At 40.2% G+C, this 13,987-nt stretch overlaps 1 protein-coding gene across 5 annotated transcripts in view; it reads right to left on the bottom strand.

Moving 5' to 3' along the window:
- MAP3K1 (mitogen-activated protein kinase kinase kinase 1) overlaps positions 1-13,987 on the bottom strand; it is a 61,348-nt gene that overhangs the window by 24,066 nt on the left and 23,295 nt on the right. For 3 of the 5 annotated variants that reach the window (XM_083576000.1, XM_083576002.1, XM_083576003.1), the window contains 4 exons: positions 3,399-3,549; positions 2,158-2,364; positions 802-1,002; positions 243-359 (listed from right to left, as the gene is read on the bottom strand). In XM_083576000.1, the coding sequence (XP_083432126.1) occupies positions 243-359; positions 802-1,002; positions 2,158-2,364; positions 3,399-3,549 (676 nt within the window). The remainder of the gene's footprint in view (positions 1-242; positions 360-801; positions 1,003-2,157; positions 2,365-3,398; positions 3,550-13,987) is intronic. The other 2 variants (XM_083576001.1, XM_083576004.1) reach the window with 1 other exon arrangement.

The following is a 13,987-nucleotide window of genomic DNA, read 5'->3' as shown; positions in this document are numbered from 1 at the left end:
TAAGCAAGCACTAACCTCCAGCTATTAAAGTAGAGGGCTACTGGTGGAGAATTTTTCAGTAAACAACTTATTTGATGTTGCTGTAGTATCGTTGGCTATTAACAGAGATTTCAGAAACACAGTAACTCTAGCAAAACTTAAACAGCACTACAATGTGATTTCTGAATAGTAAATTTTAGCAGCTTTAATGTATTTGCAGTAACCATTGTATATCCATGATAGAAGAGACAGGATAACACTACCTCAAAGTTCTTCAAGGTTTTTCGCCAGAGCATTGGATCTGAAGATTCAAGTTGAAACACACGCAGCATAACAAATAGGAGATGAATGCAAAATGTTCCACGCCCACAGCTGCAGGTCTGTAAACAAAGATTTTAGTGTGCTTATTATGACTGTTTTCTTTCAAAAGACACAAGTTACTATGTTAAATAAAGAGTTATTAGGATTATACTTCTGTATTTAGAAAATACAAATCTGTTTAGAAAAACAAATCTGTTATAAGCATGGTTTATTTCTGACAGCTATCCTTCCATGGGCTGATGGATGATTTATGGCAGAGCAAACAATGTATGTTGTATTAGCTTCAGGTTGGTTATATCTGAGAACAACTATTTATGCTTAGCTGGTGTTTCTTCTAATGCTTACTCATTACAAGTAGAAATTAACACACACACTAGAAAATAGTACTACAGTGTGCTATTGAAAATAAAATTGTAATTACAACTTCTTCTCAATCTTCTAATATTCTCAAATTAGTGTACTTTATAATTAAATATAAAACTGGGTCTATGCAATTCATACCTGAGGACCAATGAATACCCTATATTTATTGTCTGGGCTGTCTCCTCCTATCAAGAAAGAATTCGGTCCTATCTGCTGTAAGAGGTACAATCTGGCCCTCATGACCTTGTTGACCCGCCGATTTGTTTCCTCAGGACTATATGGTGAGAAGCCATCTGGAGATGGAGCTCTTCGTGGTGGTGTTATTCGTCCACTCTGAAACTTATAACAAATTTATTTCAATTAGCTTCCAATAACGTTGCCAAAGGAATTCAACCTCCACTCTCCCAATATAGAAATGTTTTACATTGCCCACTGTGTCTGTCATATCTGTTAAGTTGTAAAGGAAGAACTTGTGATCTACTAGTTACCCACCATATTTTGATAGTACAGAAATGATACCATCACTTCCAAACAATTGCAGAAAATAAAAATTTCTATGCGAGTATTCTCAGACGTTATTCAAATTATGGCTACTACTTTTTAAACCCACGCCATCCCCTTCATGTTCAGAATGAAGACACCTGTAGAGGCTTACATTAAGTTTCTTTTTAAAAGAATATTAAATGTAGTAGCAGCAATAGACACAAGATAGCAGGTAAAACAGTCAATGACACAGAAATGTAACTAAAGGAGTCAGATCAAAACATCCATTGCTCCAAAATCTGCTAGAACAAAATGGACTTCAATAATGCACTACAGTATCAGGGATGAAGCCTGAGCTTCTTGGGTAGGAAATCCCAGCATCTATGTAGTTGCTGCCAACTGAACCTAAGCTGGTGCCAAGACCTGCAAGCAGGATCTCCCCTGCTTACCAAAATGGATAGACAGGAGAAGATATACTTGAACTATCATGGCAATAGGCTATACCCTGTCACATAAGAGAAGGGGTTGGCAATTTTTTTCAGCAGGGGGCCGGTCCACTGTCCTTCAGACCTTGTGGGGGGCCGGACTATAATTGGGGGGGGGAGAATGAGGGACAGTGAGCAGCATGCAAAAGGGCTCTGGAGAGGGGCTGCTTTAAATGGCCGCTTGAGAGGGGCGCTCAGCCAACCACGGCTCCTGTGTCTTGTGAGCGGCAGGGGGCGGCAGCAGGATGATGAGCGGCGCGCAAAAGGGCTCCGGAGAGGGGCTGGCACCAACAAAGCCCAGCCCCCTTCCTCCTTTAGGCAGGGCGGGGAGAAGCCAGGAGGAGGGAGGGAAGAGGCGCCGCCGCGGTGTGTGTGGGGGGGGGGGGATGGAGCAGCCCGAATGATCAGAATCAGATCCACGCGGCAATTCCTGGACCATCCACAGGCCGGATCCAGAAGGCAATTGGGCCGGATCTGAACCCCGGGCCTTACTTTGCCAACCCATGCAGAAGAGCTTTTAACTTACAGGCACAGGAGATAACCTTTTCCTTCTTACACCTGGTGATTCCGATTTAACCGCCCTAGATGAGGATGAAGAGGAGCTGCTAGGAGAAGGGCTCCTCCTCCCCTTCAGAGTAGGTGAAGTAGCACTTGTTTGTCCCTCAGAAACAGGCTCCGTTGCTGGTTTGTTTGCTTCACAGCCATCACCTTTTATCGGTATTGGTTTTACTACCTTTTCAAGAAAGATATGAAGTGATTTATGGTTACCTAAAGGTCTTCTTAAAAGAAAAGAAAAGATTCACAGTGAAGTTCTGGGTATACAAATATTTACTGGATTCACACCAAAACCTGTCAGTTTATTCTCAGTGCTTATGAGATTCTATTTCAAGTCAAAAGAACGTGTGCTCCAGGCAGATGATGTTCACCTGGCAAAATGAAAACCTGCCAGATCCAATATGGGGTTTTGGTAGTCTTGGTAACCAAGGTCTGAATACCTGGAAAGAAGTATACTGTAACCTTCACTACTGGGTAAACAAACAACTTTTTTTTTTTAAGGACTCCAAAGTGCCTCAAAGCTTGAAAAAGCTTTTCTTTTGCAACTGCATGCAAAGTGATATCAAACAGTTTTGGAAAAAAAGTTTGCCATATAGTTAGGGGTGAGCTGCAGTATGAGAAATATAAGTCCAAACCCTTCTTGGCTGTTTACTAATAAAACAGTTCTTTATATAACTGCCATATTTATCAAACCATATTTTTGTGGAATGTCTGTTAAAAGTGGTGGGTATCTCTCTTCTTCCACTGCACAGCCCACTTTCCTATTCCTTTCTGCACATTATAAAACTTGCAGGTAAGGCTCTTCTCATTGTGTACTGCCTGACCAGGATGTTAGTATACAAAATATTTTTAAAAAATAGTTCTGCCACCTTTGCCAGATCCTTATTTTTTACGCTTGCTGGCTATGAATATGAATATGTATTTTTTCCCCTCCAAGAGAGTAAATTTAAAATGCTAACGATAGAGGGCAGCGTTGTAGTTATTTTGAGCAATATAAATGTAAGTTGGGAGTTGACTTCCACAATATGCAGTAGACTTGTACATTGTTAGGAATTTAAAGCTTCACAATCAGCAATTCACAGAAATTAATCAAGAGGAATTACAAGACAAGAGATACCCAGATGTTAACACTAAGGTTCTGCGGTGCAAGAATCAGCAATCAGGCTTTTTAAAAGCATAAACGCCAGTGCCTTTTTCTGGAGCATTACTTACCACAGGGCCTCTCCTACTCCTCCTTTCAAGCCATTCATGCTTCCAAGCAGGCATACATGTTGCCTTGAGTTTCTCCCTGATCATGCGCTCTTCTGGGCGGTCATCCATTTTCTGCAGCCCCCTGAGGGTTTCTTTATTCTCCATGTCACGACTACAGTAAAGAAAAAGCAGAGGCCATAAATGTGATTGTCAATAAACACAGTGGCATGCTTAACCCTTGAACCACCGTATTTTACTCCCCCTGTAATTGCTAAACGGTTGATTTCAGCAGCAGATGAAAACCTCTTAAACTAATGCAGGCATTCTGCTACCCCGTTATTTGGAATGCATCTACTCCAAATACAAAACATCAAGCATGAAAGAAAAGCTGTTTTAGTAGACCTTAAAAAAAAAAAAGAATTCCCTCAAGCTACTGACCTACCATAGCCTGATAATAAGATAATAAACACATGGTTCTTAAGACATGGGGCTGCAATCACAGGAAGTTTCTGAACAACCTTTGACATGAATTGTGCATGTGATTTTAAGTTATTTTAAACTGTTTTTAACACTCTGCTTTAATTGCTGTAACCTGCCCCGGGACTTTAGGATGGTGGGTGGGTAAGATTAACAGAAGCAACAAGACCATGATTAAAAACGGTGACTCTAATTAAACCCACTCCTAAGCTAATAACAATCTTCCTGCACATCTGAAAATAGAATTCTCTTGCCACTCAAAAAGTATAAACTACTTAAAATGAACTAGTTAATGTACTTAAGTATCAGTTGCTCCTCTGCCAAATATAGAATCAATTTATATTCCATGTTTGTCCATACTACTATTACAAACTACCATAGTCATGATGAAAGTCACTGTTTGTATAGACTACATCAGTTGAAGTTTAAAAACCCCATAATCAACCTCAGCAGCAATCACTGTCAGCATCCATCATCACTGATGCTCTGTAGTCTTGAGATTAATGATTGCCCAAGAAAACAACCTCAAATACACCTACCCATTTATATACAAATTTTAGTTTATACGTGAACACACACACCCTACTAAATGGCAAAAGCACATCATGAGCAACATTCCTGTTACTGTTTCACAACTCTGGAACACAAAACTGCTCGCCATTTTTAACTGTGGGCAACCAGCTGAGGTACAGCAATATATATTAAAATGCTGAAATGTTCTCCAACCACCCAAAAAGTTCAAGAATGATTCTGTATTTGCTTGAACCTTCTGTTACATTCTCCCCCAACTCCATGCGTGCCCTTTAAATATAGTTATTAGATAGATGGATAGATGTATACCCACTATTAATCAGAGGGGAAAGAAGGACAAAGACAAAGATGTTTCTTCTTTTCATTCTCCATCTTCACCATTTACTTTATACTAAGGAGATATAGGTATGGAAGCTAGATTCCCCATATATATATATATGGCTAGATCAGTAACTGGAGGGGGGAAACAGATGTGCATTCAAATATGCACCTGAGTATGGATGCACCTGACTATGACAGCGGCACTGCTTTCAGTGGGATGTGCATCTAGAATGCCTCCAAAATGTGGATGCAAATCCTCATCCACATTCTGGATGTGCATCCAAAGGAACATCTCATTGAAAGCAATGGTGCTGAGACAGCATCAATATCCACACCTGTCCGAGATAAACAAATGTTACATATTGGTTCACAGGTGCTGCAACCAGGGTTCAAAATTAGCAGGAAGCCAGGCACACTTTGCACCTGAAGATTCTCTATTTGCGAGCAGCTCAAAAAGTCTGGGTGCCCTTTTTTTGCACCTGGCTTGACACTCAAGGATTACTGAAATGTATGTACTCTGAAGCCTCAAAGTATATGTTAAGGATAGACAATATGCTAAGGAGTTTAACAATAAAGAGTGTTTTGAAAACTGAAGTATGGTACCAATATTTTTATTGTAAACACCAAATTAAACATGCATTAACAATTTCTGTTTAAAATGTGATATTAACAATGTGTCACTTATGTGAATTGTGCGTTAGTTCATGCTTATGAAAATAATAAAAGTGTTGCCGACACCCCCACCCCAAATAGCGACTAGATATTCTGTTTTGGTGCCCGCAACCCCCAGGTCCCAGGAGCCATTTGGTTCCTAGATTTTCTAACACTGGAGGGGGCCACTAGGTGGCGCATCGGAAGATGGCTAACAATAACATCTCTCCGACCCACACGAGGTAATTTGGAGGCTATGATGGGGGTAATTAGCCTCCTTAACCCCCCAGGATTGTGGGGGGGACGGCCCTTGCCTGCTGTGCCCTATACCACCCCCAAATTTGTGGGGGTGGGGGCACTAGGCACAAAGCCCTCCTGTGGGATTTCGGCACTCCTGGACGCCGTCCCTGATTCGCGCCGCTAGTTGCAAGCATCTTCAAAAGAAACAATTTGGACGAGATAAATTGCACATGCTTCAAGGAAAAAGGGGAGTAAAGACTGCTGACAGAAGAGATCTCTGATAACAAGACAAGAATAAAATATGAGAAGATACATCAAGATACGGTATGACTGAGGGGGGAGGGGGGGAAAAACCTGCCTTCCTTTTTCTTATGTGATTTAACAAGAATCCCCTCCCCTAATGAGTCAGAAACTAAGGACTTAAGCTGTGGATTTAAGGCTGTGTGGAGATAAACTTTCGAACCAAAGCAATGTTTCAAGATGAAGCTGGAAAGCTAAGAGTTTTGGAATGACGCAGTTAAAAATGCCGTCGCCATTTTGGGAGGCATTGTTGGAGCTCTTGGGTCTGGGAGGAGAAAGAGAGAAATAGAGTTGTTTACATATCGTGGATCAACTTCTCGGTGGGACTTAAGAGCGACAAATGCCAAATTTATGATGGAAAGAGCGATGTTATCTACGAAGGAGATATATGGAAACCATCTGGACTTAGTGGAGGAACGGGAAATCCACACAGGATTATTATTTTGCTTATCGGCTTAAGGAGATTAACAGAAGAGATCGTAAAGGAAAAATAGAAATTATATGAACAAGATATGATGTGGAAACACCAAGATAAAACTGGATAGAATTTTGAATTTTGTTTGGACTGATTTGGACTGATTTGGACATTAACACAGTAATAAGAAGATGATCTGAATCCCCCTTTGGATCTTGAAGTATGGGTTCCCCCAACAAAATTTAAAAATTTGGCTTTGTAATTTGGAATTTATGTGATGTGATTTAATTTGATGTGATTGGCCAGTTAATAAAAATTATTAAAAAAAAAAAAGATTTTCTAACACTGGCTGCAACATAACTTCCTCCTCTTTCCTCTGCATCCCCTTTACGCCACTTGATTCTTTTCAGGCTGAAGGCTCAAAAAGAAAATCATATCCACAAAATTTGCTTCTGGAATCTTTAAAAAAAAAAATTTCCCTGTATCTCTCATCCTAATATATAAAGGAATCCATTCCTTCCTTGACCTGGGTACTCAGTGCATCTACACATAATAGACACATTTTACTATTGGGGGAAGAATTGCTGAAATATTAGGATTAGCATCAATATAACTAGAAAGAATATGCTAGATATTCTTCCACTGCAAACTAAAATAAAATTACAGCTGTATTTCTATGAGATCTGATATACTGCACCATGAAAATCCTTTGCAAAAAGGATACTAAGGCAGCCAAAGACTCAACCACATTCTTCCGTGTGTTCTCATGTCCACTGTTGACTTCTCAGCCGATATAAAAAAGTACTTGGACAAGCATTTATTAACAATGTACTCTAGCAGTGAAAGCTTCACAATCTTTACTTGTTCTCTCTCTCTCTCTCTAAAAAAAGGCCAACAGAAACTAGCTTCTTCTCATGTGACAGTAAATCCAATCTGCTCTTGTTTACACAAAATATAATAGTTATTTAAATGGAGGTGGGAATTACCGGCTGAAAAGAGTTCTCTCTCAGATATAAATAATAAAAATTATTTTTACAGCTTGTCTATCTGAAACCAAGAATGACCTTCAATGTTGCAGATTCAAAATGCTCAGATTCAAATTGCACGTTCATCCAAGTATGCAAGCGGTCAATTTCTGAATATCCGAACTTCAGTGCCAAAACAAAGGCAGCAGACAGAAAGCAACATCACTACTGGATACAAGTGAGAACACAGCTTCAAGGTCTTTAAGTTTCATTTGGCAATGTAACATCTTTCATGTTATTCACATTTGTCTACGATCTTGTTGCAAAACGGAGTTATGTTAAATAAATAAAGTGCCAAGCACATAATAATAGTTGTTGTTGTTACTGTTCAGTCGTTTAGTCATGTCCGACTCTTTGTGACCCCATGGACCAGAGCACGCCAGGCACCCCTGTCTTCCACTGCCTTCCAGAGTTTCGTCAAATTCATGTTGGTAGTTTCAAGAACACTGTCCAACCATCTCGTCCTCTGTCATCCCCTTTTCCTTGTGCCCTCAATCTTTCCCAGCGTCAGGGTCTTTTCCAGGGAGTCTTCTCTTCTCATGAGGTGGCCAAAGTATTGGACCCTCAGCTTCATGATCTGTCCTTCCAGTGAGCACTCAGGGCTGATTTTCTTAAGAATGGATAGGTTTGATCTTCTTGCAGTCTATGGGACTCTCAAGAGTCTCTTCCAGCACCACAATTCAAAAGCATCAATTCTCCGGCAATCAGCCTTTTTTTTATGGTCCAGCTCTCACTTCCATACATCACTACTGGGAAAGCCATAGCTTTAACTATACGGATTTTTGTTAGCAAGGTGATGTCTCTGTTTTTTAAGATGCTGTCTAGGTTTGCCATCGCTTTTCTCCCAAGAAGCAGGCGTCTTTTAATTTTGTGCCTGCTGTCACCATCTGCAGTGATCATGGAGCCCAAGAAGGTAAAATCTGTCACTGCCTCCATTTCTTCCCCTTCTATTTGCCTGGAAAATCTGTCACAGCCTCCATTACTTCCCCTTCTATTTACCAGGATGTGATGGGACCAGTGGCCATGATCTTAGTTTTTTTGATGTTGAGCTTCAGACCATATTTTGCACTATCCTCTTTCACCCTCATTAAGAGGTTTTTAAATTCCTCCTCACTTTCTGCCATCAAAGTTGTGTCATCTGCATATCTGAGGTTGTTGATATTTCTTCCAGCAATCTTAATTCCAGAATTAAGAATTAACCACATAATAGATAGGTAAGCAATTGAACCCAGGCAAAGCCCAGACCTGATGGAATTGACTTAAATAGAAAATCCTATCTAGTCTTGTCCCTATTTGCAGGAGACAAAGCTTTTAGCTGGGATGTGGCCCACTCGGCTGGCTCTGCCCCTTCTTGTCTGCCATGCCCAGGTTCCCATATGTGTACTCTGAGGAAGAGAGGAATAAACAAGAAGGAAAGAAAGGAAACGAGCAGTTTGGGCATGAAAATTATGCTGTGGGCCAAAGAACAGGCTGCAGTAAGGGAGTGGCCAAGCCTGAAGGGGCAAGCTGACTGGTTGCCTGGGGGAGCTAAGCAGGAAAGCAGTGAAGGGTGGAATGGGTGGGAGAAAAGATAGGAAAATTATATTGTGGACCAAGGGATGGATATCACTGGGGGACAAACTGGCTGCTCGCTGGCAGAGGCCTGATGGGAGCACTGAAGGTGAAAGGAATGGGCAGAAAAGGAACAGAAAAATGGGAAAGCAAATTGGGTGGCATCTGGGGAAAAAATGTTTTGGAAACAGGAGCAAGTGCAAGCCAAACTTCACCTAATTTGCTCTTCCTTGCAGACACCATACTGTTAGAGCAAGCAATAGCATGTTCAGTGATGCTTTTTCCTAAAGCGTGGTTTTCACTTAGTCCACGCAGTGAAGGGAGGGAGGAGCCTTGCAGCTATCCTGACTGCCATCTCCTGTGTGTGACTAGTGAGAGGAAGGGGGGCAGAAAGGAAGCAATCCTGTTACCACTACCCACTTTTGGCTCTGGCTACTACACTTCGGATCAGATGCAGCTCCTGGCTGACTTAGTCAGTGGGTCCATGGCCTTTCATAGGATTTCTATATTTTCTTTCTATATTTCTATAGGATTTCTATATTTAGATACATACACCTGTTGAGGAAGTTTTTAAACAAAACCTAGACAAGTAAGCAACTTTGTCTTGTAAGCTGTACCATGCAAGTATTTAATGGATCTATAGTGAAAAAAATTAAAAAGCAGCTTCATCCCCATAATATTTTGTGTCAGTTTAAAAGAGCCATGCTGTTTAATTGTGTTTTATTCACTATGCGCTAAGTAAAAATACTCATTCAGATGAACTAGTCAGATAAATAGTTCCAGATTCTTAACAAAGGGGAAGACAGAAAATAGTCACATGAGGAAAACTTTTAGTATTTAATAAATAGACATGGGCTGTGCTCACACAGCTTTAAAATTAAAACGAACAGAAGTACAGTAAGCCCACAAAGTATGTGGGAGTTATGTTCCAGGGATCACGCCTAAAGCAAAAATCACGTATAGCCAAAACATATTGGGTTCAAAGCCAGGTGGAATTGTCAAAGTCTTTTTTCCCAGGTGTCCGCCCTCTTTCTTATTTTTTCGGGGGGGGGGGGGATTGCCACGTGCATAAAGCTGAACGTGCAAAAGTTAAATGAACGTAAGTTGCAGGCTTACTGTACACCAGTCATAGAAAATACCTTTTAATCAAATATTTGGAGCAAAAGGATCCTCAGGGCAGCAAACATTTAAACATATATATTTAAACAATGTACAGCAAATTATATAGCTGTTAACAGAAGAATCCAAGTACCCAGCAGAAAAGCACCTAGCAAAGGAACTGAGGAAATACATTATTTTGGCTCAGAGAAAATAAAAAGTATTTTGAGAGAGCTATGCATTTGCCTCTGTCAGAAATCCACCTAAGGAGAGGGACTGAAAATTCCTGGAAGTTCCAAACCTCAGTGCACTGTTGAGAAGCCCCCATCACAGATTATCTTCTACCAGCTAGTTTCAAATGTGCTTAGCAGTTAACGTGAGAAAGAGTAAATTGTGCATCAAAAGATTAGAATCTATTTAACTTGTAAAGTTCAGTTCCTATTGCCCAATTGCTATTGCCTGTTTTAGTTAATATTTGCAACGTTTCACCCACATTCAAACTACATGTGTGTCTTCAGCATTTTGCTGATAATGTACTCCTAGACTCTGGATGACCTCACTCAGAAGTTCAATGCAGATATTAAACAGCATGAAGGATAAAATTGAACCCTGAGAAACCGCACATTGAAGGCTGCATGGGGCCTAACAGCACTCCCCAAGCACCACTCTCTGGAATTGATAATACAAGTAGGACTGGAACCACTGCAAAGCAGTGGCACCCACTCCTAACTTGGACAGCCACTCCAGAAGGAGATAATGGTTGATAGCACTGAAAGCTGTTGAGAATTAATGAGGAAAATTAACAAGGATACATTTCCCCCGTTTCTCTCAACAGATGTCATCAGGTGACCAGTTGACCAAAGCAGCGTCTGTGCTAAACCTGGTCCTAAACCCCAAATGAAATGGATCTAGAAAATCAGTTTCCTCCAAGAGCACATGGAAATTCTAACTATTTCTTTAATGGGAGATTTGTTTTATGCTGGCATATGTTGTTTATGTTGGTAGACAGACCACATATAATGGATGTGATTCAACTTCTGTGCAGTATTAATCATATGATGTCAATAATAGAAGCATGTGTTTTAAATAAATTCTTCTTTAAAAACCTATTTAGTTTACTGAAAACACTTGCATTTGACTAAGGACAATATGATAATGTCCAATAATAATTTTAAAGTACAGGCAATACAAGTTGCAATATGTAGAGAAGGCATTGCTTCTGCCATCAGCAAGAAAACTAAGGATCCAGGAAGAACATCAAAACCAGAAAGAACCCTTGGCTGCAACAGCAAGCTGCTCTTGAACTGCAGAAGCGAAAGGAACCACACCAATTCCCAGACACACAAACAGGGGTTTTAAAACTGCAGACACTGTCAACAGATGACACATGAGTGTACAGAGAGTTCTATTTGCTACGTAAAGGGGGAGGGTTCTTCATTTAGCTTGGGTATCCAAGCGCACATCCAACTGGGACGACCTGGAGATCTCTGGGTGCCAGGTTGGTGGCTGACATCTCTATCTGGCTGAACAACAACGGGCCCAGGACAGAACCCTGTGGCCATGTGCAGCACTCCACTTGTCATTTTTTTCCAGGATTCTTAGGAACCATCAGTGAGCACTGTTTGGGTTCAGTAAGTCGACCAGCCACAAATCCACCTAACAGTTATCTCATCCAGCCCACATTTTACCAGCTTCTCCACAATAATATAATGGGGGACTTTGTCAAAAGTCTTGGGAAAGGGGCTTGAATGTGTAGTTACTATGCAACTCCAGACATTCTTGGTATAAACTGATTACCTGGTTTTAGGCTCAGGTTTCAGCACAGACTTGGTTGCCAAGATGGAATAACTTTGCCAAGGGAAGGACAGTGGGCACACTACCCTGATCATTTTCCTAGAACACTTGGCAATCTGATGCCATTGATCATAGTATCCTACTAGATAGGGCATCTGGACTGAGTAGACTCCTTGGGTAGCCAATTCCAGAGGTCCATTTGAGAGATTACAGTTTGGATCCATGACATTTACGCTATGGAGTTCCACAGAGTTTAATCTCATATCCTGTGCTCTTTAGCACATACATGAAATCTAACTGAGATTGCATGGAAATCTGCAGTAGAGTGTTATCGGCATGCTGATGACACTCAGCTCTACTCCTTCTCATCATATTCAGGTTAGGCAATTCAAGTACTCAATCAAGCATATGAGATGTACAATGAACACTAGTAAACTGAAGATAAATGCAGAAAAGATCGTGGTATTTTTGGGTGGCAAGTTAATCTCCCCAGGGAGGTGCTGTTGAACCTGTTCTGGACAGGATTCCCCTTCCCCAGGAGAACAAGGTTGCAGTTTAAGGGAGCTAAAGTGTCACCTATTACCTTCTATCAGCTGCGAGGTCCTCCTAAGACAGAGATAGCCTAGTCAGTGTCATTCATGCCCTGAAAACCTTCAGATTAAACAACGAAAATGTGTTATATGTAGGAGGGGTTGTGAAGACTTCTTGAAAACTTAATTTAGCCCACAATGCAGAAAACCGAGCTTGGTTATAAAGAACAGCTCTCACAACTGTGCTTGCTACTGGTCCATTTCCAGGCAGAATTCAAAGGGTTGCTGATCACTTAAAATGCCTTTGGACTTGAATATAAATTCATTCATAATTAGTTTATGAATTGCCTTTCATAAAGTGCCAATCACACAATAAAAACAAAAATAGGTTTTAACACGATACAAAACACTGAAGACCGACACCTAAATAAATAAAGCTGGAAAACACTGTGAAAACAATATATATATATATATATATATATATATATATATATATATATAGTGTAGTTTCTGGAAACCACTAATAGTGGGCACATGTCATATCTCAGCAGAAACAATGTTATGCAAATCAGGGGTAGCCACACTGAAGCCCTGCTCCAATGTGCAATGGACTGGGTTCCATGTTTTAGGAACTTCCAAAAAGAAAAACCTACTGCGTATGTAAGGAGTAAGGCAGTCTCAAGCAACCAAAGTCTGGTAATTCCAGCAAACATTCGTTCCAATGATATTTTGGGCATTTATGCATATATTCTTCCTTGTGTCATCTATTCATTCACAGTCACTGGCCCAATCTATCTTTAATGGAGATGGCCATAAGTAGGAATAATGTGTAAGAGGCAAAAACAGAATAGAGAAGATATGCAGGTCTCTGAAAGCAGTCAGTTGGCAATTTTGATTAATCAGAGCCCTATTATTCATTTGCAATCCAAATGGTAATTAATCCAGTATGCAATCATTGCTTGTTCATATTCAGGGACAAAAGAAAATATTCATCCATTTTATTATTTTAGAATGATTCAGTGCAACCCACTGTATAATCATTTATTGCAAACAAACTTTATGCAAACTGTAAATACAAATAGATATTCTATAATATGTACACTCAAAGAGAATTTAATTTAATAAGACTACTGCACTCACAAACAGCTGGAGTAACAGTAGAAGGAAATTGTGCCTCTTCAGCCTAAGGAGAATTTGACATTTAAAGAATGCAAAAGGCCACAAACACTAGCTTCTTTTGGATACACATTTCTGCAGACTAATAAGGTTTCATTATTTCTTTGCCACTTGCAGCTTGCAACAGAGGAGCCAGATTGTTAACACTATAATGCAGCCTATAAAATATGGTGGACTGAAACCAAATAAAGTTGATGTTTTTATTGACACTTTTTATTGATGTTTTCATTGTCCTCCTTGTAATTTTGCATGCTGGATTTTTAGAGAAATGTGGTCTATAAATATTTTAATAAGTAACATAAATAAATAGGTGGATGAAAAAGGTAACTGTTAGGTGGATTTGTAGCTGGTTGACTGACTGAACCCAAGTGCTCACTAATTGTGCCTCATCATCCTGGAAAAAAGTGACATGTGGGGTTATTGTTCAACGTCTTTATAAACTACTTGGATGAAGGAATGGAGGGGATGTTCATCAAATTTGCAGATGACACCAAACTGGGA

Source organism: Podarcis filfolensis, assembly GCF_964270895.1.
Source record: "Podarcis filfolensis genome assembly, chromosome: 11".
Classification (NCBI taxonomy): domain Eukaryota; kingdom Metazoa; phylum Chordata; class Lepidosauria; order Squamata; family Lacertidae; genus Podarcis; species Podarcis filfolensis.
The sequence above is the reverse complement of the archived record's forward strand: the minus strand, read 5'-3'. Positions and strand labels throughout refer to the sequence as shown.